At 40.3% G+C, this 25,562-nt stretch overlaps 1 protein-coding gene across 1 annotated transcript; it reads left to right on the top strand.

Moving 5' to 3' along the window:
• Nucleotides 1–1,790: 1,790 nt before the first annotated feature.
• LOC310925539 (ankyrin repeat domain-containing protein 13C-like) lies at nt 1,791–24,473 on the top strand. Its single transcript, XM_083887515.1, has 13 exons — nt 1,791–2,380; nt 4,358–4,399; nt 9,362–9,466; nt 15,365–15,450; nt 16,761–16,806; nt 17,331–17,397; nt 18,122–18,266; nt 19,155–19,286; nt 20,032–20,193; nt 22,684–22,763; nt 23,002–23,100; nt 23,360–23,460; nt 23,910–24,473. Exons 1-13 carry the CDS (start codon nt 1,990–1,992, stop codon nt 24,038–24,040), a joined length of 1,587 nt encoding a protein of 528 aa, XP_083743641.1. The 5' UTR covers nt 1,791–1,989; the 3' UTR covers nt 24,041–24,473.
• The last annotated feature ends 1,089 nt before the right edge of the window (nt 24,474–25,562 follow it).

Here is a 25,562-nt window from a genome sequence, read left to right as displayed (position 1 = left end):
ATCTTTAACTATAGTTTTGACAAGTAAGAATGACTTCACAGATATCTCAACTCAATTTCTCAATGTATGTCATGTAATTCCAGAAAGTCAAACTATGATTGTTTTGTGGCCTCTGAGTCAGGTCCTGTAATTTGAGTTACAAAGGGTGTTTTTCTTAACTCCCTTATATTCAAGACTTTTGTATGAGGTGAGGTTGTGTCGGGAAAATTGAATTCTTTGCTGACTAATGCAAAAACATGATTAAAAACTTGCCACATGGCACGTGGCAGATAAGAAGATAAAAAGGTTGGGTTAAGGCCAAGACCATGTCCCCTGAGTATGTATTCATATAGGTCACATACTTTTTAGTGGCTGTTGTGTTTTAATGTGCACAACAAGAGGCATTTTAACATCTTTGTTCCTTTACATATCAAAGCTCTTACGTGTTCATGGGGGAGAAGAACTGAAAGTTTTTAAACCTTTCATGTACACGTTGCACTTCCAGTACGAAATGAGATTTGTAATGACCAAATGCAAGATACAGTATTTGTGGTCTTCCTGCGTTGGGGTGGGGACAGGAGGCCACAAAATTGCAATCATGCCAGGGGCACCAACACAAGTTTTGAGTGCTGCATGGTAATTACTCAGTAACAAGGCTTGAGGTCTTATTAATAGCTCGACATTTTCTGCGTTGGAACCGTTTTCACTGTTCTCTAATAAATTTGTAAATTACTGTGTATGGAAACTTTTCCCAGAACCCACCTGGCAGTGTCCCCAGACCCCCCTTTGAGCATGGCTGCCCTACAAGGTCAATCAAACAATACATCCCATATTGTACTCCTGGCACTTCCTAACCATCAACATAACAGTTGTAATTGCATAACGTAATAATTACATTTTTGTTTCCTGTGGCACACTCATCAGAGGAGTGTAGCTGCTGTTTCCATTCTCAGGCCGTAGGGGGAGAAGAGCTCTGTGATGAACCATGGCTCAAGTGTTTCACCCTGCCCAAAGTAAAACACGTCCCCTGTCACACAGGTTTTGACACCCACAGCTCAGTATCAGCTAGTTCAAGTTGATAAGTACTAAAAAAAAAATGTATACATTCTATTTCTGCCCCTTACATCATAATCAGATTATTTGTTTTTAAAGATAAATAATATTGATAGCGAACTCTGACTATAAACACACTGAAGATCAGTCAGTTATATATTTATAAGATAAATCACATGTTAAATATTCCACATCTGAAGAGTAGACATGTTGACAATTTGAAATTTACATTTCTGCAAAACGCACGTTTACACAGTTTTCTAGAAAGGACTGTAATGTGTATAATACTATCATGTGCATAGTGCAAATCATACATGTTTCTATCTGGATTTAGATAGTTATTTAGGGTTGGCCGTTTGATTACAGAGAAATAAGAACCACATATATATATATATATATATATATTGAAGGGAAGGGTAAGTCTGCTAATTTTTAATTAATGCAATATAATTTACATTTTATTTAAAAATTATTAAATTAAAATCATAATTTGCTCATATGAAAGATGAATTTAAAAAACTTAATTATGAATGTTAGTGTGGAATTGTTTCGACATATTTTGACAAATTGAATAATATTGTAGACAAAGTTCTCCTTTAATATACACTCAGTGACCATTAGTCATTATCTCCTCAACTCTCGCGATACTACGAGGCGGAAGGCATCAGGAAAATATCCCCGTACTCAGTGGAGCCGCTTACGTTGAGCAGCGAGCAGCGATAGTTTTTTGAAAAACAAGAGTAGAGTGGACTGTTTGTTTTGATTAAAACCCGGCACTGAACACGGTTTACGTAGTTGTTCGCAGCCTCTTTAAATTGACCAGTGTTAGGGGCGAGTGTTTTCATGTTTTGCAGTTTTAGGTGTGCGCGTGGACACTTCCAACTGGCGGATCGCATCAGTTGGCCCGGAGGGTCATCGTCCTACGACGACACCCTCTGCTCCGCAACTGTTTAGAAAATGACCGGAGAGAAGATCCGCTCCCTGCGGAAGGATCAGCAGAGGCCGAGCAAGGACGAGGATTTACTGGAGCCGGACGAGGAGGCTGCGACCGGGACATTCAGTGCCTCCAAGACGAACAACAAGAGCAGGGCGAGTAAAATCTTCAGCAATCACAAGTTGGTCAAGTCGTCGTCCACACAACAGCAGCAGCAGCAGCAGCAACAACAGTCACATGCGAATGCTAACACCAACACGCTGTCAACGGCGAATGTCGTCGATGACAACAACAAGAACCCGATCATCCGAACCGGGCTGGACTTCCCGGTGCATGAATGTGTGTTTAAGGGAGATGTCCGGCTACTTTCTTCGCTCATTCGGACGCAGAACATCGCCCAGAAAGATGTGCATGGTGAGTTTATCAGCTATTGCAGTCAAAAAAGGAAAAATAAAAGCGTGATTCACCCTTTTCAAGATACACGGAAGCTTAATTCTTTATAATAAACCACCTGTCTCTAAGCAGCAGTGAGATAATTGGCTTTTTTACCTGTCAGGCCAGGATAACTGGTATCTAAATGGTTAGATTCGTCTTCCTTAGAAACTTCACGCCCAGTCTATTCAAGTCAGCATAGACAATACATGAATTGTTGTTCTCACATGAAGCCTCAGTGCTTTCTGACACCATTATTAATCAGATCCAGGACCAAGTAACAATCGGTTCTTTTATTACTCAATCTGTCAGTTGAGTCATCAATAAACCAATGAAGGTTCTGTCACTTAATGCTAGGAAAAATAAGAAAAGTGTCCAAGTTTCCCATAGCTCAAGGTGATGTCTTCAGGTGTCTTTAATAACCCAAGCTCTTAAACAGATTGACCATCTTTAAAAGGTTTAATTAATTAATCATTATTGTAAATTCATTTTTTTCCAAAACTTTGGGAGTCCCAGACTTTTAACAGTTGCAGACCAAAGGCTGTTTCCAGTAAAACACTTCCTGAGCTGATGAAACCGCAAGGTTGTTGTGTTCCGGTGCAGTCGCTGAGAAATAAATGGCCTGAACTCGAGTTTCGGGTTCCGACTGGAATCTGGTCTGTCCTCAAATCAAAGCTCTGACATGGTCTAAAAGCAACAATGGTGTCAGGCGAGCTATGTGCCTGAGCTGATGTTGTTGTGCAACTTGAACCTGTACTTTTACAGTGGTTTTACCGGCTGTGTTGTGAATTGGTATGCTTCAGTGGCAGCACTTTGCGTTTACTCAGACATGAACTTTTAGTGCCAACAAACCGAAGTTGAACAGACACACAATGGACTCTTAAATGAACGAGCTACAAAGAAATGTTTTTTTTTTTTTTTATGTCACGTCATATGCCACATACTTGCATGATATAACTTAAGTGCCAATATGAGTGGGTATTGATTCATACACCGTAGAAACATTGGAAACTAATGCACTAATAAAACAAATTGCTTTATGAACAAGTATTCAAATCTGTTTGCCCAAATGCCCACTCAACCAAAAATATAAGAAACTAAAACCATTTTGTTAAGTGTGCAGGAAAAAAATGGGTTGACGATGAAATTAATGAGCATTTTAACTGATTACTGGACAAAAATCAGTCATTCCTGAGAGATATTTTGCTTGCATTCATAGAATAAATATTCCCAAACGGAATGGAAACCACTGACAGCAAATTCTGGATGGCCTAGTGCCACATTATTGTTCAGTTTTCAAGAAATCAATAAAGTAAATTAATTTGTCTTCAAAATCTCAAAAGTAGTCTGGGAGCAGTTATTGTTTCATTACTACAGGAAAGATATAATGTGTTGAGTTGGACTAGAAAATGTCCAAGACCTGCGACATGATTGTGTTCCCAAAATGACCTTTTGTTGTTCCACTACACTCTTTTTTTTTGTTTTAGGTTCCTCACTTTTGTATTTTTATCCACATCAAGCCTTCTAAAAGGCAGGGCCCTCTGTAATCTGGATGCTTGCCCATTCTTCCCTAGCATGAGGAGCCTGAGCACTTCAGCTTCCTCTCCAATGCTTATGAGGCACATTTCATGTCCTGGGGAAGAGTACCAGTGCTTCTTCAAACACAATGAAAATGTTCTTTTCCCTGACTTCATTTCGAGGGTTCAACTCCGACCATTAGGTGTTGACTTTGTGTGTGATGACAAGGTTCATCCATGGCTGTTTTGGATCATCTTATTTTGGGAGTTCAGTTGTTTAATTGATTGCAATATTGCAAATCACCATGTCATTTGACAATTAAGTATAAATTATGCCTCACAGTTTAAACATCAAATTCTCTTCATATAGGGAATGTTTTTGTCCAAGATCCTGAGTTTATTTTAAGTCAGCCAGTAAATTCTCTTTTCATTTCTTCTGCAGGTAACACTCCACTGCATCTTGCTGTCATGATGGGGCAAAAAGGTGAGAAATGTTTAAAAATGCACCTCCATGTTGTTGGGTTTTTTTTTGTCGCTTGCTGTGTTTGTCTCGGTGGCTTTTTAAATCCCTTTGGGCTGCTTAGTTTGTGTTTGTGTTTCTATTTATTGCTGTGTGTGTGTGTGTTTCACTTCATTTCTCCCCACTTTGTGTACAGCATAAATTTTGTTTGGTCAACAACCACGAGTTATGCGTCACAGAAACATCACTACCCAACCCTAGAAAGTACGATGCCCATGCAGGAAAAAAAAGAGGTTGTGTTTGTGGATTTGTGCCTGTGCAAAAGTGACATTGAGCAGTGTCTAATTTTTTACATTAATACACTCACAGAGAATATTAGGAGAGTTATAATCAGTGGGATAATACAAACCGATGACAGTGCAAGAAATAGAATCCTCTTTGTGGTTGAAGTCCCTTGTTTCTGATTGATCTTCGAGTGCTGGCTTAAAGACTGATAGTTTGAAGGTTGCAGAGGAAAACGAGCTGAGAAGATAAGGCATTTTAAATAACAAAATGATTTTGCTTAGTGTGTTGTCTTTCAGTTTCAGGCTTTCTAAAACCTTGACATGGTTTCCTGCTGAATTGGGCTGGTGAGACTGAAAGCATGTGCATAAAACATTAATAAGCTGCTCCGTTGCCGTGTCAATGCTTACATTTAATTTCTCAAGGAGACCTTGGCGCATCCTATTGAAAAATTAATACCCTCTTTGTGTAGGAGGCTGCCAGTGAACAGTTCAGGCGTAGGGTTACTTGTACTGGACAGTCCTGTTTTTTTAGTTTGTGTCATTGGAACCCATTGGAGCAATGGGTCTCCATTGATTTCACATTTGTATGTTGGCCTTGCGATGGACTGACAACCTATCCTGGGTCTGACCCTCCTTTCACCCTGTGTGAGCTGGGATTGGCTCCAGTTTCCTGTGATCCTCATGTGGAGGATAAAGTGGTAGACAATGGATGGATGGAATACCAGTTGCCAGAGTGAACACCTAGCCTTTTGTATAATTCAGACAGCAGCGTTACAAATTTTGCCCATAGGTGAATTGATATGGAACCGATTGCGCTCATGAGGTTGCCTGTCGCTTGCCTGAGCTGCTGCCCTATTCTCCAGGGATGCCATGACCAGACATGGGAAAGGCTTCAGCATGAGATCATAGTTTGGGTGTGGCTGCCCCGCTGAGACTGAGAGAGGCGGAGACTCTCTTTTTGTATATTGTGTGTGTTTCTTTACTATTTAACGAATTAATAATGACACTTGTGCACAATTATTCTTGTTTACATGTTGTTGTGCAGTTCATATTTGTAATTCTGGAATAGGATGCAAATGAAATGCTCAGAAAGTAGCGTTGCTGGGTGTGTTGCGAGGCTAAATTAACAAGGACACAGAGTGATTATCTGAATAGTTGGAGTCTCAGTGGAGACTGGTTGTTTTTATTTTAGAATAACAGGAAACCAAACAGTAAATAGAATAAAATATAAAACTAAACTGATACATGGATCTATGATGTTTTTTTTCCATTTCGTTAATGGTCAAATCATTAATCATCCGACTCATTATTAGTAATTGCGCATGTACGCATTTTCTTAAAATGAAACCCTCACACAGTTTCCTGTCATGTTCTGTCAAACGACATATAACGACAATTCTTTCTATTTTGATATGATGATGATATGATATTTGTTTCTATGGTAACAAGGACACCATTTAGATCATTTTGAAAGGTTCTAGTGGAGTTAACAACGTCAGGTCATCACTAATAAATCCCACCATTAACCACCTGTTAAAGTGAGAGTAAAGATGACGCTCTCCTGTTATTTTTGTCTGGAGAAAAAAATACATCGCAGGTTTGGTTGCAAAGTGGAGAGAGAAAAAAAGCATGATTGTGTGATCGATAGAGAGGAAATGATGTACTCGGCCTGGGCAGAATGAGGGGAGGGCGGGGTTACACAGCCCACAGAGCCTGTTGACCGGGGTCCCATGTGTAACCAATGTAGTAGTTTAGCATTAGATTAGCACTTCATTTCCCCACTCTTCTCTGCATCACTCGGGGCTCTATGTGACTCAAGCAGCTGCTGCCCATGCTACTCACACAGAGAAACACTATCACAACTACATATTGCATCAAATAAAGCACATAATCAGGTATAGGCTAAATGTTAGTTGTTGATTTGATACTAACAACTTACCTGAACTTGTTTGATTATTTCTCTCCACATACTACTACAAGGAAAACGGGAACATTCATTAAAAACACTGGCAAAGTGCGTTATTATAATTGTAGCTCGACTCAGCATATATAGTTCTGCTTTGTTCATAATAGCTCTAGTGCCCAGATGAGAAATATTTTCCAAGTCCAAATTTACCTCTCATTCTTAAGATTGATATTCAGCGGGTGTATTTCAAACTAGGCGGTCAGTTTAAACAACAAGTCCGTTCATACTCAAAGACCAAGTCTCTTCATTGTAGCTGAAACACTGAACCCAGATCAGAAGGTAGCAGGTCTGTAGCCCAGGTCACATGGTTTGACTGTTTTCTCCATGGTTATGCAATGTATATCTGTTAATGTTGCCATTATTACACAATCATTGGGTTTAACAGGGTGAAACATAGGTCAGCGACCCAAGGGAATGCAGCCTTTACATCAGAAAGTAAGCACTTGTGCGTTCGGCTGGCTGTAATTTTCTGACATACTCTGTTACATACTATGTTAACAGCTGCTTCTTCCCTGAGCTGAACTCTGGTATTTCTAATGTATTAACACAGAGTTCTACATTGTCCTTTACTGATGCAAAGCAGATTTCTGGTTCCAGTGCAACGTCTTTGTTTGATTTAAGTGAAATGGATGTCAGAGTGCTATTGGCTATCGCATATTTACATGTAACCAGTTAAAAAAAAACTAATTGTGGAGGAAATCTTTAAGCAGTGAGCTTTTAAACAACCTATAGAACCTATCCTGCAGATCACTTCACTAGGAACTGGGTAGAAATCTATTGAGACAATGTATTCAGACTAGTCGTGAGCCAAGTCTTTGAACTTGAGCTGCTCCCTGGTGTGAACAGAATTACTTAATACTTACTACTGGCCTGTCTTCGTTCATTTTGGTTTTCTTTGCCATTCCTTCACCTTCAAGTCAGCCTTACATTAAAGTGATGGCACTGTCGATACTTCTTTCTGTGGGGGGAAAAGGTGCTTTTGGTGATGGTCCCAAACCTTCCTTCCTATTCCTCTGCATCCACATTCTCTCAACTTCCGTGTTGTGTGGTAATCAGGTTTAAAACATAGTATGTAGATTAGAGAGTTGATGAGGTAGATAAGACTATGTGACAGTGTTGTTGTGTGTTACACTCTCTCTTCAAAGAGTTTATTCTTCCTGGTTCTGGACACCAGCGTGGCTCTGTGAATGCGCCCCCGGAGGCAGGCTTTTTATTCGTGTTCATCGTGGTGGTGTTTAGCAGAGAAACAAGTCTGAACTTGAGCGCAGTAACCAGATGTATTTAGAGCTTGTTACGTACGCGGCTTTGATCAAAATAAAAGATAATTGAAAAGGCGAGTCAAACAGTCCTACTTATTCACTCAGCGGTGGCCTGTTAGCTGTTTGCCTCTGCTTTGCATGTGTTTGGTTTCAGAGGTGACTGACTGCTTTTGCCCAGTGGTGCCACAGATCTGCGTCGATGCCAACAGCATAATAAATGATGTCACGACAAACCTTTGACAGCTGAGCCAGAACAACAGGCTTCATTTTTGTTTTGCCTGGCGGTAGTTTGTGGATAAGCTGTCCAGAGAGTTGAGGGATTTTGTACCGCACTTGCCATTCATGTAGCCACAGAAAAGGGACGAGTCCTTTGGCTGGTTTCCTGTTGTTGGAATTCAAGCAGGGCTCTGTGGGTCCCTCCTCACAGCTTTTTTATTGGTGAGATTATTTTACTGGAGAGAAGCTCTCCTCATTTCACAGCAGTATTGAATAGGATGCTGAGTCTTGTGTAACTGTGGGCCCCATATGGCTCTTTCGTTAATGGGTCAGCTGTCTGTTCAATCCTACACACAATCTGTCCCCTCTATGAAACCAGGATTATTTTTAAGTCCGTGATGCTACAGGAAGCATCTCTGGTTTTTATCAAGGATGTTTGTAGCAGTCAGATACCAGTGATCTATTTTCATATTTGCTGTAAAATGATTAGGTAAGATAAATGAATTAGATTCACCAAAAAGCAATGAAGCACTAAGAAATATATAGTAAAGTAAACATGTTTTAGATGTGAATTTGTTTTTGATTGGTTGTTTTAAGACAATGGTTGGGATGAAGTTAAATTAGTATCAGGGTTTTTTTTTTGACATGGTTATCTTTGTATGACGTAGCAGCATCAACGGTGTCGAAGCAAGAAAAGGAAGTGAGGTATGCCCAATGGAAATTATAATTCTATTGTTTCAGTTAAAAAAAGTGATCAGTGTACATAATGGAAATTAATTTCTTCTAAGAAACTTTCATCTTTAGGTGCAGCTGGTTTATCTTTTCTTGTCATTCAAGTGGAAAGCATATATACCTGTAATACCCTTTTTGCCTGATTTAAACATGTTTTCAGTTATTCTTGCTTGCACCGAAAGCAGCTGCTACATTTTCAGAAAGCTGTATCTGACGTTGTGGTATGCGTTCATGGTCACCTGCAAAATTGCCTTTTTTATAGCTTGTTTCATCTTTTTTTAAAGCTCATTGAATTTGACTGTTGTTGCTTTTCTAGGCTCCTTGTATGTGAACATCCCAGACCAAAACATGTCACTATTTTAAAAAATTCTGAAATTACGGGAACAGCTGTGGTGTTTCTCTTTTTTTCCATGTTCTTTGTCCTTTTTTTTCTGTGCATTTTTTTTTGTGTATTGTTTCTTTTAGCCCTGATTCTATGATTCAAATAAAGTGTTTCTGATGTTTCTGTCTTTCTTTGGACCTCGTGTAGAGTGTGCCCACCTTCTGCTGGCCCACAATGCACCAGTGAAAGTGAAGAACGCTCAGGGATGGAGCCCCCTCGCAGAGGCCATTAGCTATGGAGACCGACAGATGAGTAAGTAAAATCGTCTGAATGGCGGTGCTTGGCAGTACACTGAGACGCAGGCCTTTCCCAGCACCACTGCTACAAACCTATTATCTTATCAACTCCACTCCTTCACTAAAGTAAACACTGCTTCACCAGTGGAGTTTCACTTCAGATGTCCTGAGAGAAAAAGGTCTTATCGGCAGATGCTAACTGAAAGAATGGTTTGGCACATTCTTTCACACTACTGCTGCTTCCCTTTGACACTGACATTCCTCAAAGCAACATGCAAAAATGACATGCCCAAACTAAATAGAGTAAATCTCTGCAGTTACAAGCTTGATGTGGATTATCTTGGCATCAAAATAAAGATAACACTTGTAGATGTTCACTGTAGATGCCACTGTCAGAGTAAATGCACATGGAACACAGCATAAATGAAGGATTTTTTCTCTCGCCTAAAAAGCAAATATCATCATTAAAATATGCAGTAGGAGCTTAAAAACACATGGAGGTTATGTAACAACATGTGGACATGAGCTGTGCAAAGTCTGATGCTGCTGAAGTGAAGCAAAGTAAAATGACAGAGGTTATAGTAAAGAGATGTGTAGGTTCAGTCTAGACATCTCTTTTGGCACAGGTCTTCTAGCACAGTTTGGCACCATCTGTGCCATTTGAGATTTCTTAGGTACCAAATTATTAAAACCCATTTAATTTCATTTACATGTCACTATTGGTCTAAAAAGAACTTGTTTTGAAAAAAAAAAAAAGTATGATAACTTGCTGTAAATGGATGCTCCCTGTGCGGTGCCTTATAAACCTCTAAACAGGTAGAATCAGGCTCCGGTCTCCAAATGCGTGTGAATCACTTCATTAGCGAGTCAAAAGGACATAAATGCATATGACGCATTTTGTGCGGACATTTGCCCTTCTCTAATCAGAACGATCTGATGTCACCCTGTGATGATCAATCAGACCGGGATTTGTCCCAAAAGTGTACTGGAAAGTGTAGTTCTTCATTAGAAGCGGTTTAGTTCCAATGGAAATAACTTGTTTTGATAAACGGCAAAAGTAAGACGACATTTCTGCTTGTATTTCTTGAAAGTCAGTTGTTGTTTTGCTCTTATTTTGGGGCTGGATCCGTGAATCTTGGTCGGAGAGTGATAAAAATGGTACCGCTGGAATCTGTGGATTCTTTCTGTGGGAATACAGCATGTCTGTGTTTGTTAAAGTTAGATATGGTTTTATGATGCATTTGTCGCTGCGTCTGACGCTGGCCCCGGTACCGGGGGCAACCGTGAAGAAGAGGTTCATTAATCGTTCCAGTATCATGCCATGAAATATCACTATATTTTAATTCATCAGTATTTTCTTACACCCGAATTTAGAGCAGCATGCCCTTTGTACACTGCATCTGTGGTATTTTTGTTCATTATCGTGTCAGTGTTCTTAAAAACACTGATAGAAGAGCACCCAAGGTTTCATTCGGTGTTACGCAGTTAATTTACAAGACAGCCAGACTGCAACACTGAGAGGTGAATCATATCGGCATATACTGGTTCAGGAAAGTGAAATCTGTGTGAATAATAGAAGAATTATGTCTTTAAGTCTGCGTAAATATCCATGGATGTAATTCACGGATGTAATTCAATTGGCCAGGTAGCTCATCAAAGCTGAGACGAGCACGCGTCTTTGAGTTGAACCGTGTTTGGTCATTGTACAGACGATGTCAGGTCACGACTATTTCTGGATGGAATCAGGTGCTTTGAGGAGTATTTGCAGGTGAGCACCTGGCGGCTGGCTCTGTATATGTCTGCTGTCTGAGGAGATCAGAGGATAGGTTCACACTCAAACTGCAGACACACAGTACAGTAGGGCAGTTTACTGATCTCCTGGGTTAGCTGTGGTAATGAAGTTATCGAGACAGGGACTGTAATAATATCTTACTGAATTACAGTGTAGGGACATTATAGTATTTATGGCCGCAACTAGTGATTATTTTCACAATCTATTATCTGTATATGATCATTTTTTCCATTAAATATTAGATCTTTTTATGTCCATAAATCATTTGTCCAAAATCATGCAGTTTTACTGATTTATTTGTTATAGGAAGTAAAGAAACCAGAAACATCTCAAACCGATTAATCGATTGTCAATGTTGTTGGCAGTTAATTTAGTTATCATTTAATACTTAATCTTAATCTAAAATATCCTCTCCTACCAAAGTATTAACAATGAGTTAACAATGTTTGAATCAACTTTTCAACAGCTTTCTATGCATATCGTTAGAAAAAAGCATCTGCGCTAAAGTGAGTGATTTTTAAAAAGAGCATAATCCTAACTCAGTACTGTTCCTGTGTTATTTTAAGTGATTAATTTTCACAAAATGTCAACACGCTTGCTGACATTTTGACATGTTTGTCACCCGAGTCACTTTTTTTTCCCCCATTTGAAAAAGAAGTCGGTAAAATGTGGCTCAGAAATAGATGCTGTCGTGTGCTTTGTTTAGAAAGAGCTATTTCTGTCTTTACTTGCCTTCCACGCACACAGCTGTGTTGTCAAGCTCAGGAGGAGCTCGTTTAAAGGGCTGCCTCAGCCATGTTGGTGTTTATTAGACAGAAAACTGCTTTTCCTGTGTGGGTTTCGGACTGCAGTGGTCTTTATAGCCGGTTTGCAAATAGATGACCAGACTCAAGTTTGCTGCAGATTTGTTTTGTGTGAAATAATGTGAATTTCAGTAGGTCGAAGGTTGAGGCAGCTTTACGATGTTGGTATTTTTATTATACGTTCATGTGTTAATTATTTAACAAATTGTTGTTTGGTGCATACAATAATGATAAAGCTTCCTCAAATGTCTTGTTTTTTCCATAAAACTTCAATAATTGTGTAACACATCAAACGATTAACCCAGTGTGACCTGAACTGATAGTTAGAAAGTTTTGTTGTTTTTCAATGATGGTGGTCAATCTATATTTGAAGTGATGATTTTATGAAAGGTTTTTCAACACTCACAGATCTTGTTCATATCCAATGTGTTTGGCATCTATTTAAACTAATATGACATTTGAACAGCCAACCATTCAAATATTTTTGAACATCTTGGAGCCTAGCATGTACTGGAGATGTGTATCTTTAGTATTAAATATTTGGTACTGTAGGTTTCATAGCAAAGTGAGGTGGTTAATTTAAAACACAATAAAAACTCAAAATTCGCAAAATCGCAAAATCATATTCGTATTATAGATATTAACCCTATTTCTCCAGGTTAAACTAGTTCCCTGGTGTCCTAATGAACATGTCTGTGACATGCTTTGGTCAAAATACCATAAGGAAGAAGCACCACAGCAGTTCAATCAATTAAGTAACAGGAAATGACATCAGCCACAGAGGCTACTGGGAGCTAACAGCAGTTAGCATTTGGATAAGTGATCATTTGCAGGCTCTAGCAGGCATATTGCCATCATATATAACATGTATCCACTGGACAGATAAATCCTCTAAGGCTGGAAGTGTGTGTAGGACTCTGTGCTGCACTGTGGAGCCAAGAATAGAACTTTTCCCCTTTCCCACTCATCCATTCAAGCAGAAAGCAGTTCGGAGGTTTCTATCACACATGCAGAATTCTCCATGCTGCATGTGTGGTGTGTTATCTTCAGTTAATGGGCCCACTGTTTTCTTAGATGTCTTGTAATTGTCTGCCTCAACAGGTTTGAATAGGTTATGTTTGCAGGCGGCAGCCTCCCTGCTTTGCTGCATCACACAGTTGCTCCACCACAGTGTCTATGTACCTGTGTCTGTCAGTTTTGTTGGAGAGCAGCCAACAACAGGTGTCAGCAACAGTGAGATCCATGAACTCATGATTATAGAGTGGCAGTTTGTGATGTTCTAAGTGTTAACGTGTTCTGACTTTGTCTCCTTTTTTGAGAACCCACACCTTATCAATGCCAGGAAAGTGCCATAATCACAGTCCTTATCTGAGTGAATTGGTGCCAATATGGGTGAGTCAGTTTGGTTTAGTGTTGAAACAGACGGGATTGTTCTCGCAACCTGGTTTTGGCCAGGTCGTCTGTAAGCAGATGGCAAGATTATGCTGTTTTCCTTATGCCACTGAGAGGCAACAAGGATCAGAGTCTGTCTACCCTCATTAAACAGCCAAGCCAAAAAGACACCCCTTGTTCTGTACTCGTGCTTATGTTGTCATGCGTGTCATGTGGCCTACTTTTACCGTCAAGCCCACACTCCACCCTCCTCTGCTCTACTTCATAGGGAGTGCTGGTCAGTCATAATGAGTGACATGTTTGTTTATGTTGACTCACCACGTGAATATTTAGAAGCACAGGCGCTAGTTAGACTTCTAACGATGCCACAGTTTCCCCTGTCCTATAGAACGGAAGTACAAATTAACACTGTGTTTTTTTGGTGTGTATCTGCGCCATTACCTCGTTTATAAAGCCCTGAAAGTTTGAAACAACCAGTTCAGCCACTGCTGTTGTGGAGGTGTTTCACAATCAACAGTGTCTTCTGACTCTGGGTCAAAGGCGTAAAAGGGACTGCGGCGGGGAGTCGTGACTAAGCTATTTTTAAACATTGTTAAAACAATGTTTTGATAATGAGTAGCAGTGCATCCACCGTTCCAGAGGGGGAGCTGCACTTCTGAGAGCTGTTGTGCTAATTACGTCACTTCCAGGTACGTGTCCAATCACAAGACAGTTGGGAAAGCTCTCGTTGGCTGGCCAATCCCAACACAGTTCTGTCTTCTGGGGGTGAGATTTCAGTCTGAAACACCGGTGGCTGACGAGAGCTTCAGTGAGGAGAGATTTCTATCGGCTTATTTACAGCAACTAAGAGGCTTTTCACCATGTATGTAAGCAGACCTCCATAACTCACATATATGTGCGATAGGACTACTCTATGGGAGCTTCAATATAAAGACAATATTAAAATGTTGGGTCGTCTGGGTTTCACAAGCCAAACATTTTACTATTTTCCCTCCCCATCATGCGTTGGATACGTGCCACAGTCGCCTTGTCATTGAATCCCCTCCTGGCTCTAAAGAACCACCACAACTATGTCATTGAGCAAATGATGCGCTCATCTCTCATCTCATAAACAGCAGTTTACATTTAAATAAGTGGTGATAGTTGTGTGTGTGTTTTCTTGCACATGAACGAGAAAGTCCCTTTCAGCCAGGATGCTGAAGAGATGTGAAAGCTTATTAAAGTAGCCCACCATGGTTCAAAGTCTACTGAGAGTGTGTGTTGCTCCCTATCTGCCAGATCATTAAACAGGTTAAAGGTGCAGCTCATCAGCAGGTGGTCTTATTCCTGCAAGGTTTGTTCCCTTTGAACTTCAAGGAGCATTTTAATCCCTGTAGGTGGTGTAAAGGGTTGGTCGGGTGCTGCTGGGAGTGTTCCATGTGGCTGCAGGAAGTCAACATATCTCTAAAGGCCATCAGTGCTGTAATGGGCTTGCTCTTTGACTTTTGGTTGTTTCATTAGTGGTAAGATTTGCGTTGAGAACCTTTTCTCAAGATAATGGTGGTGACTTATAGAATACATTCATGCTCTCAAGTCTGTCCTGATATTGCCTCAATACAATCCATATTTAGTGTTTAGATATAGGTGGCCAAAGGTTAGGGTCATAGCGGCCTCACAAAACAACATTTTGACTATAAATCTTACATATCCTTCAAGCCATCATACAATTGCCATAGGTTTCTAAGCAAATGTGTAAACTGAAATTGTTGGTCAGCTGAGGCATACAAGTGGTAAATGTTTTTTAAACTTTCTGATTACAGTGACTAAAACTTCTCCTTTAAGCATTTTTATTGGTGGGATCAGAGTCGAAATGTTATTTAAAGATGAAATTCAGTCTAATTGTGAAGAATGTTTTCCCTTATTTTGCCCTTTTTCCTGCGTTCTTCAGTCACAGCATTGCTGAGGAAGCTCAAGCAGCAGTCCAGGGAGAGTGTGGAAGACAAGAGGCCCAAGCTGCTAAATGCCCTCAAAGAGGTATGTTGTATGTATTTTTTTTTCTGTGCATTGACCCTTAGCTTCTTGTCCTCGCTCCCTAACATTAACCCATTGACGCCAGGAATGCATTGCCGCACTTCTACCATTGACGGCGGGAGAGTGGCTGTGCGTTTTATTCTACCATAGACGCCCGTAAGGCGGATACGTCAATTTTCGGGGGGTATAAGGGTTCCTCGCGACATTGTTTTGAAATGTCTTCTCACAAACATGGAGGACTTTGACAGCGGAGAGATTTCTGAAGGCGCTGAACAAATCGACCGGGATTTATGGTTAAGACATAATTATGTTTGAAGACGACGAGGTCGGCGATAATGACGATAAATACCACCGTAATCGACGGAGTGTTTACAACTGCGCACCAGGGGTGACAGTGGATTTACCTGCAGATGCCACAGTGCTGTAAGCACTATCACTGTCACATGTGAAGCAGACTGTTACAGTCATTACATGCTGTTCTTCACACTCCATCCGGACTAAATCAAGGCACTGACGGAAGTTGATATTACTTTATTTTCTTACTGTTTTTTAATTGAAAATATTTATTCACCTTTTAATTTTAAATTTTTGTATCTAAATAAACTAAATTTCACATGAAAGCCACAGGTGTGAGCTCTCAAATACTTTTTGAATTGTGTTCCTATATCTGCTACAGAGGCTGAGAAATCAGTCATTTGGTAGCCATTGAAGCTCAGGTTTTAGAGACATTTTTTCCAGGCGCTTCAGGCCTTAATGGGTTAAGTCATGTTCTCCTGTAGACGTAAGGGAGAAAGGCAGGTAAGGAGTTAGCTGGTGGGAAAATAAGAAACAAATGTCTGTCTGACTATGTGTGTTTTTACCATACCATTTGATATTGACTTGCCTGACAGTCAGCTGTTATGGTGTTCACTGTTACTGTTGAGTAACCAGAGTTGCGAGACATGATGTTTCTATGTTGTCGTAGCTCTCAGATAATAAAGGTCTGGGAACTGACGTCATCTGAGAAGGGTGGATTGAGATGAGATCAGTGCATCCCAGCCTGAGCTGTGTCATTGAGAATAGTCCTTTGTTTACTTGAGCCAATATCTAGTGTAATATTTTTATTATTTTGGTTGAATACACGTAAACAATTACTTATTATTTTACCTAAAAAGGCATATTTTGCTACTACTATGGCCCTTATTATAATCTATCACTTTTATACTCTCCATTTACCATTTTATTTCATATTTTGAGTAAATGTTAAGCATATATATAATTTCACCTATGTTTTTTTTTTACTTGTAATTAATTTGTTATATCATCTTTTGCAGCTTGGTGACTTTTACTTGGAGCTTCACTGGGACTTCCAAAGCTGGGGTGAGTTAAGTGCTGATGCTCAGCGATTTTAAGTAGCACAGACTGAATGTTATTTCCAAAAACATTATTCACTCTGGAAACTAACCATGTGTTTTCAGTGAGAAAGTTGTTGAAATGCTAACACAAGAGTCTTAAAGACACAGATGGGGAAAATGTGATGTAATCAATGTGTTTACCTTACGAGGGGAAATATTTACTGCTGGAGTCATATTACTCCTCCTGCTGGATCTGAACTGTCATCCCATCCTCTGTTTTACACGACCCTATATTTAAAGTAAGGTATACAATTTTTAACAATGGCCTCACATAAAAGACAAATGGAGGAGATTATATCATATTAGATGTTTCTGCTGGCTGTAGCAATCTATGCCAGGTCTGTGTATTCACTGTCTCCAGCAAAATTACAAAAAACAAACACCTTTCACAGTAGATTTAGTGTCTATGCTACATCTGAATACATAAGATGCGCGGAGTGATGCGCTTTTGAAGTTCAGGATGTTTAATTTTGCCTCTTGGTGTTGCAGTGCCTTTGCTCTCCAGAATCCTGCCTTCAGATGCGTGTAAGATCTACAAGCAGGGCATCAACATCAGGCAAGTTCTGTCAACAAATGTAAATTATTCATGCACAATGCGCGATGATTTAAATTAATTTGACGTTGTAATTATAACAACGTTATATTTTGTGGTTTTATGTCCACATAAAAAATGGAAAACCACATCAAATGAAACGGTAAATTCTACTCTTTCTCCTCCATCTTCTCACTCTACCTCTGATTTCATCTCCTCGGCCTTGTTTGATTAACTAAGTGAAACAATTTCCTGGCAGTATAAGGAAGCTGACAGGCAAATCCTTCACTTGTGTTGTTACGATTTATATCAGATCTTCACAGAGGAAATGTTGCTGCAGAGTCTGAAGCGCTGCCAGGTTCACTTACAAAGGGTGTCAGCAAAACTCCACACACACTCTGATGCAGATGTATGCTGACACGTACGAAAACAATGAATCTACAGCAGGACTTGTATATCCATTCAAACATAGTTCACTGTAGTATTTTTGTTTGGAACAAAACCAGGCAGAACTATGGCTTACCTACCCCCCCACACACACACAGATATGTCTCTGTTGGACATTCAGAATAACCTCTTGTTATCCTGGCATTACTGGAAGCATCACAGCTTTTTTTTGTATTATTATTTAGGGTTTGAAATGTGTGTTTCTTGGTATACTCAGTCTAGCTTGTTGGCTCCCATCCTCTGTTCATTGTTCCTGAAGTGCCCACTCTGATCTTGTATTCATTTATTTGCGTGGACGCAGATTGGACACGACGCTGATAGACTTCACAGACATGAAGTGCCAGCGCGGTGACCTCAGCTTCGTCTTCAACGGCAACGCCATCCCCTCCGAGTCCTTTGTTGTGCTGGACAACGAACAGAAAGTCTACCAGCGGATACATCACGAGGTGTGGCATTTTCACGTTTGGTGGAATGTAAATGAATTAATAGATATGTCTCTGAAAGCCTTATTTATGATGTCTTATGATGTGAATTTCAGCTAAATCCCATTACCGAAGGTGTGTCTGAAACTTTGATCTTATTACAACTATGGAGATACAAATATGAACATTTGTTTGGATAATGATGCTAGTGGTACAAGCTGCTGAACCCTGTCGCTTGTCGACATTCCGACGTGTCCATGGGCAAACCCACGTTGCTCCTGATGGCTGTGCTGGCAGCATGTGAATGTGTAAAAAAAAAAGAAAGTGCTGCACAAAGATGTGCTGTGTGAATGGCAACGCTGTAGTGTTAAGCAGCTTTGAGTGCTCATCAAGATTCAAATTCACTTCAAATTCAAAAACACTTTATTTGTCCCTGAGGGGCAATTAAATAGGCACAGAGAGCACCACATAAATACTATAAAAACGCTATATAAATACAGACTGTTTGTTTTAAGACGAGGCAAGGGAGTCCAGTCATTCAAGTCATTTGTTTGTTCTCAAAGAAAATATATTACATCAGTAAGTGGCGTGTGCGTCTGTGTGCATGTGAGGAGCTTCTGGGGGAGTGAAAGGAAACTGGTCAGGTGTGCTTAGGACCTGTTCAAGGCCAAATAAGCAACCCTCCCCACTCACCTCCACACACAACCTGTAAGAAAACTGAAGAGGTCAAAGCTGTGATATCAAAAAAGGCCCTCAGCAGATATAAGTGTCATTTGCAAATGATATTAGTGTTTTTTTTTTCACATGGTAGAGCTAAGCAAAAATGTTGAGCGCTATTAATCTTGCAGTTGGTTGGATCCCTAAGATCCCAGTGTCCGTGCCCCTGTTTATTCCTGCGTCTTGCAATTTTAGGAGTCCGAGATGGAGACGGAAGAGGAAGTGGACATCCTGATGAGCAGCGACGTTTACTCCGCCACGCTCTCCACCAAGTCGATCACATTCTCAAGGGCGCAGACTGGCTGGCTGTTCAGAGAAGACAAAACGGTTGGTGTCGGGTTGTTTACTCGATGGTGTTTGACAATATTATTCCGACTGTCTCAGCTTTTCCAAACACTGCACAGGGCCACAGGGTTCCAGCTGCTCATGGAATCTGGCTCCAGGGGGTTTCTGTGGAATTTCTGGTATTTTTAGTAACGTTTTCCCAGACAAAAAAGACATGAGAATTTGATCATTGCTTCGGGAAATGGAAGGGAAACGGCAGAAGACACAGATATATGCTGCATATCAGAACAGGTGCCATATCCTGTTTTGTTTTTCAGGTTAAATCCTGTACCTGTAACTTCTGACCTAAAAAAAAACAATCAATCAAACAAACAGTGATGGGACATTGACGTCACCATTATGTTGTACTTGTTGTGTGAACGTTGGTTCTCTGGGTCTTCCTGTGTTATTAGCTCTTCTATTACTGAAACTACCGTCCAGCTGTTCAGTGCTGTCGACACCCTCCACTGTCCCGATCTTATTTCCTGTGCTTCATCACACACACACTAGCAGCACAGGACAGTAAATACATGAGAAGAGCAGCAGTGATAAACCCATGAAGATATCACATATTCATGGTTAAAAATAACAGAAGACAGGATAGAGAGGCAGTGAACGAGATATGTGAGAACTGCTTTGTGTCCAGTTTGCTCCTTTGTCCTTTTGACACGTGTTTAAAAGGGAAATCGATGGCTCGACAGGGGGGGGAGGGGGAGTTTTTTTTTTAAACTGTTTTTCCTATCTCCAGGAGCGCGTGGGAAATTTCCTGGCAGATTTCTACTCTGTGAACGGCCTGGTCCTTGAGTCCAGGAAGAGGCGGGAGCATCTGAGCGAGGAAGATATCTTACGGAACAAAGCCATCATGGAGAGCCTGAGCAAGGGAGGGAACCTCATAGAGCAGAACTTTGAGGTGAGTCTGGCGTTGATTTGGGGCTGACTATGTGGGCACAACACTGATTGTAAATTGGTGCAATTTTTAATTCCTGGGTTACACTCTCTTCCCCCTTTCACTCCAGCCCAATCCAATCTTAGAACCCGCCAAACCCAATAAAAACCAGCCCAAACTACGACGTTGCCAGACACCCGTGTAAACCCGTGAAATCAAATGCAATAGAAAAACACATCCAGAGCTTCATATCTGCATCCATTTACCACACATATATGATAGGTAAATATATACATACAATATATACATTTAAATATATACATTTTTTACATCAAAAATGACCTGTGTGAGGACTACAAAAGGAGCCCAAATTTTATTCACCTGCCCAATTATTTATTTTTTTCCCGGAAAACCGCCCAATCTGGCAACACTGCAAATAAAGGCAAAAAGCAAACTGCTCATCTCTGACTCAGTGCTAGACAGTGTTATGTTGATAAATTCTAATCATCTTTCAACCTCATATTGACACCAGTGTCTCCCAAATATTTATCCTCTGAACAAACGGGTGCAGGAACTGCAGCGGTACACTTTTATGACCAAGCAGCTAAGTTGAGTCTTGTGTACGCCACTGCAAAAGTTTCCAAACCAAGAGAAAGTACACAAGGCTGTTAACGTATACTGTCTGCAGCATAACCACCAGTGCAGTCCTGAAACTGTTCTGTTCCGCTGTAAACTTGGGGTAGGATGTTTGTCTCTGAAAAATAACCCTCACACAATGTTCCTGCTGTATCAGTACTAAGATAAACCCTGTAGAATGGACTTCCTGCCAGACAGTCAATACAAAAAAAGAACTCCTCACCCATTGTTGTTTCTTAAATGTTTTATCTGTTCCTAATATGAAAAACTGCTCCAGTGACTTAAGTTATAAGAGAAAAAATTGTCTCCCTTTATCATGCACGTTGCATGGTTGTAAGCCCCAGCACTGCCCCTTAGTGGCAAAGGTTACAAACCAGCACCTTGTGCATAGAGACAAGTCTCGCGTCCACCACCTCCCTAGTACAGTATGTTCCAGAGTTTGCTTAGCAAGCCCTTGTCCAAACACTGAGCATAAAGCCAGTCACAAAGTAAAGACAAAGCCTCTGAACACCCAATAGATGCCTTTTTAACTGCTCCTGTTTTTGTCAATGCCTCTTTGTTCTCTACTGTGCACAGTCTATTCATATACGAATTCAAGCCTACTCAGGTTTTAAGGTGAAAATGTGTCTGTAGATATAGAAATAACTTGCCCTTCTATGCTGGTGGAAATTTGTGACAGAGAAGTTAAATTAGAGGGTGTTGTGACATAGCTGTGTTTATCACAGGCAGCTCTTCGCCTGTCGACACAGCGAAGCGTGAGGGGCTTTTCAAAGGGGCCGCCCAACACTATTGATCATACAAATGAAAGGGTTAAAACCCCTGGGAGCAGCATGTCAGTATATGACGGCCTCCGCCACTCAGACTGAGTGTACTCTGTCCTCGTCACAACAACGTGCCAGAGAGTGAGCTCTTATCAAAGCCTCATCTCTGTGATGATTCAAATGTAGTGGGGGGAGAATATTGTCTGTATAGTTTTTCCACATTATTCTGTCCTAGTTGCCTTATTTGCCTACAAAGAAGAGGTCAGCTGTTTTTCTTCTTTTTTTGAACAGCAAGTTCATTTTCAGAGAAAGTTAATTTTAGGAAAAACAGGATGGGGCTCATCCCAGTTCCAGTTCAATCTGAGCAACAACAAACTGTCCAGACAGCGAAAGAGAACTCTTTTCAGTTAATTGAAGGAGGTAGAGACGAGCTCATTGCTCCCAGGAAGTTAATATTGTGGGATTTGTTTTGGAGAGCCTTCGGTCAACATGCTGATCAAACACTCATCTACAGCTGAGTTTAAACTAATATAGAACATAGAACAAGCTCCTCACTGTGCTTGAAGCAGTGCAATATTTCCATCATTTGTTTCGTATGAGTCACGATCATCAAACGCGTTCAAACCTGTGTGAATGTTCCCGTCTCTGCAAACATTCACTCTGAGCCTTACAGTGCAAAAGACTGAGCTGATATATTATTAATACTGAAGTGAAAAAGATAGTCAAGGTAAGGTAAGGTAAGGTAAAAAAAAAAGAAACGTTTGTGAACTCTGAAAAGGCTAAACTGGGGTTACTGTTGGTTTTGTGATCACTGGGCCCCCCTAGTGGCCTGTCCTGTGTACTATTATTACTCTGTGGGAATAAAATAACAGACACAGAATAAAGTATTAAAATGACATTCAAACCAGGTCGTCCTGTAATTGTTGGGTGTCTGTGAGTGGTCTGAAGTTGACGGATCATAGATTCTGTGTCTGTTTTTGTCTCGTCTGCCACTGATGTGTCTTCACTCATGTTTAGTCTGCTGTGATTCAGTTCCGACCTTCAAATATTTTATTTCTCTCCGTCTCTGTGTGTTATTTCCTTTATCTCTCTCTCTGTTTCGCTCTCTGCTCTTCAGCCGGTGAGGAGACAGTCTCTTACTCCCCCATCAGCCAACACTGTCTCCTGGGAAGAATACATCACTGCTGATCATGGAAAGTATGTATCCACACCAGTATTTTTACCATTACAAGGACATACTTATGTTGTCTTATCCTATTCTTTTTTTTTTTTTAAACGAGGGACTATACTATGTTTAATAACATATAGAAAAAAGTATGGTTTTACAATTGTATTTGTATCCATTACAATGATATATTTAAAAAAGAAAGGTCATTAACTTGTGTCGGCTCATATGAGAAAATAATCTGACGGCTTGTCGTTTGTGTGTCCTCAGAGCACCTCATCTAGGAAGAGAGCTGATCTGCAAAGAGAGCAAGAAAAACTTCAAAGCCACCATCGCCATGAGTCAAGACTTCCCTCTGGGCATTGAATCGTGAGTCTTTTCTTAAATGAAACAAAATACACAGTCAGATTGTTGTGTTGATTCTATTTGTTAAGAACTTGCTGCGCTGTTTTAAGCCGTGACATGCAGATTTATGATTAGGTTATTGAGGTTGAATGAGGTTACTGTTATTGGACTAAACAAAACAATCTAATTCATTCTGTCAACATCAAATGACTGATAATATAGATTTTAGTCATAATGCTTCTGGAGGTTTTTATTCACCGTTTGTTGTCCTGTTACCTCTCAGGTTGTTAAATGTTCTGGAGGTGATCGCACCCTTCAAGCACTTTAATAAACTCAGGGAGTTTGTGCAGATGAAGCTCCCTCCTGGTTTTCCTGTCAAACTCGGTAAGTAGATGTTATTCAACATGACGACAGTGTAGTTACTGAGTCAGTAGATTTAGTCCACAGACCTTCAAATCCCGGTCAGCTAATACCCAGTGTGGGCCCTAAATGCTACTTGCCTTTCTCAGATGTGAGAATTGATCAATGTAAGTCGCTTTGGGTAAAAGCGTCAGCTAAATGACATGTAATGTAATGTAAAAACCCAGGGATTTAACGTCCATGGCTGTTGTCAGTGATGTACTGTAGCTCCACGCTGAGTAACAAACTGTCAATGAAGAGTCAGCTCCAGCCAGGTTATTAACAATCATTATTACCTGAGATTGTTCCTAGACAGCATTTTTCAACTTTGATGAAGATGGCTTCACTCTCCAAAAAGGTTTACATTTGTATCTTCTTGTCCTATGTATAGTTTGTAATTCTGCTCATGTTTTTTTTTTTTTTTTTTTTTGCAGACATCCCCGTCTTTCCCACAATCACAGCCACAGTGACGTTTCAGGAGTTCCGCTACGACGAGTTTGACGGGAGCATTTTTACCATTCCCACCGAGTACAAAGAAGATCCTAGCCGCTTCCCTGACCTTTAACCTTGCACACAAACGTACTAAAGAGCAACATTGTGCTACAAAACAAACTTTTAAATACAAAAGGAAAACTGGAGGGAAAAAAAAAACACTCTGATGAAAAAGACTTCACAGCAAAGATAAGAGACGTGGCCTCATGAGACCTGATGGAGGTTCGGTGTTGGCCAATAATGACACTATCTAATGAGTGTGAATGTCTTCGTCGGTGAAAGGGCATTGAAGTTAAATCAAGTGACAGCAGAGCTGGTGAGGTTTCTCTATATTTACGTATACAAGTCATGTTTTTTTTAAAGCGACGTGTAGTAAAGCACTGAGATTACTGTGTGAGGAGTTGGGGAGGAACTCCATAACAAATCTTTTTTTTTTTTATCTGTTCATGTAGATTTCCCCTAAAAGATATCAAGATGCAAAGCCATTTTAACTTTGTGATATTGGATATTAGGTCATCAAAAAAGTCTAACCTCTAAGAAGGATGTTAATGTTGTGTATAAAAGCGAAAATAGTTCTCTTTATTTTTTTTTATTTTTAACTCTTTAACACTTATTGATCATTATCAAATATAGAAATGTTCCCAAAGATGAACACTGTTTAAAATCCGATTCCTTGTCTAATTGTAGACCTGGGTTTCGAGACCCAGTCGGAACAAGGGTCTTTGTGCATGGAGTTTGCATGTTCTGCCCGTGTGTGCGTGGGTTTCCTCCCACAGTTCATAAACATGCAGTATGGGGATTAGGCCAATTGGACACTCTAAATTGACAATAGGTGTCAGTGTGAGAGTGGATGGTCGTTTGTCTCTGTGTCCCTGTGATGGACTGGCAATCTGTCCAGGGTGTGACCCCCCCACCTATCGCCCTATGTCAACTGGGATTGGCACCAGTTACCCTGTAATGTGGAGGAAAAAGCGGCCGAAAATGGATGGATGTCTCGTTACTGTTGTATGTAAAGAAACTGAAAGTTATTGGGTTTTTTTGTGGGAGAATTCCCCTTAATCTCTGCACAATTTTGAAATTGTGTACACACTAGATAATGCTGCAGATTTTGAAGGTACCACAGAGTTTTCTCTTTGTGAGAGGAGGTGAATGTATTGTCCAAGCCCCTTTTTTTTGTTTGTTTCACTTTTGTAAACAAACTGTTTGCGAAAGGAAGAGTCTTGTGCAAGAAGTAGGTGTTACAAAGTGGATGAAAACATTCAAGCCATTTTTTTTAAACTTAACAAGAACCAGGCTTATTTCCTGCATCATTACTTTAGTTTTTCTTCCGTTTCCTTTTTTTATTTGTGCTGATGAGTTGAAGATGTCTGATACAAGATGACAAGTTGTGGGAATTTTGGTTATTGGTTTGGGACATGGTGGCAGTTTTTACTTGTACATACTTGTGTTTAAAAGAAAATCCTGACTCTCTTAATTCCTCGTGTCATTTTTCCCCTCAACTCATTTTATCTGATGAACTGTACGACACTCATTTGCATGTGGAAAAGGCCACAAAGTCATGACAGTGTATAGCACCTGCTACAGTTCATGTCATG

This window comes from Microchirus variegatus (assembly GCF_963457635.1).
Source record: "Microchirus variegatus genome assembly, chromosome: 4".
In the NCBI taxonomy this organism is placed as follows: Eukaryota; Metazoa; Chordata; class Actinopteri; order Pleuronectiformes; family Soleidae; genus Microchirus; species Microchirus variegatus.
Note: the sequence above shows the minus strand (reverse complement) of the source record. Positions and strands in the feature narration are given on the sequence as shown.

Bases quoted from the DNA above. Each gene is read 5' to 3' on its own strand.
- LOC310925539 (XM_083887515.1), top strand. From the start codon at position 1,990: ATGACCGGAGAGAAGATCCGCTCCCTGCGGAAGGATCAGCAGAGGCCG. The intron at 2,381-4,357 runs GTGAGTTTATCA...TTTCTTCTGCAG, and splicing joins CGCCCAGAAAGATGTGCATG to GTAACACTCCACTGCATCTT. The intron at 19,287-20,031 runs GTTGGTGTCGGG...TCCTATCTCCAG, and splicing joins TGTTCAGAGAAGACAAAACG to GAGCGCGTGGGAAATTTCCT.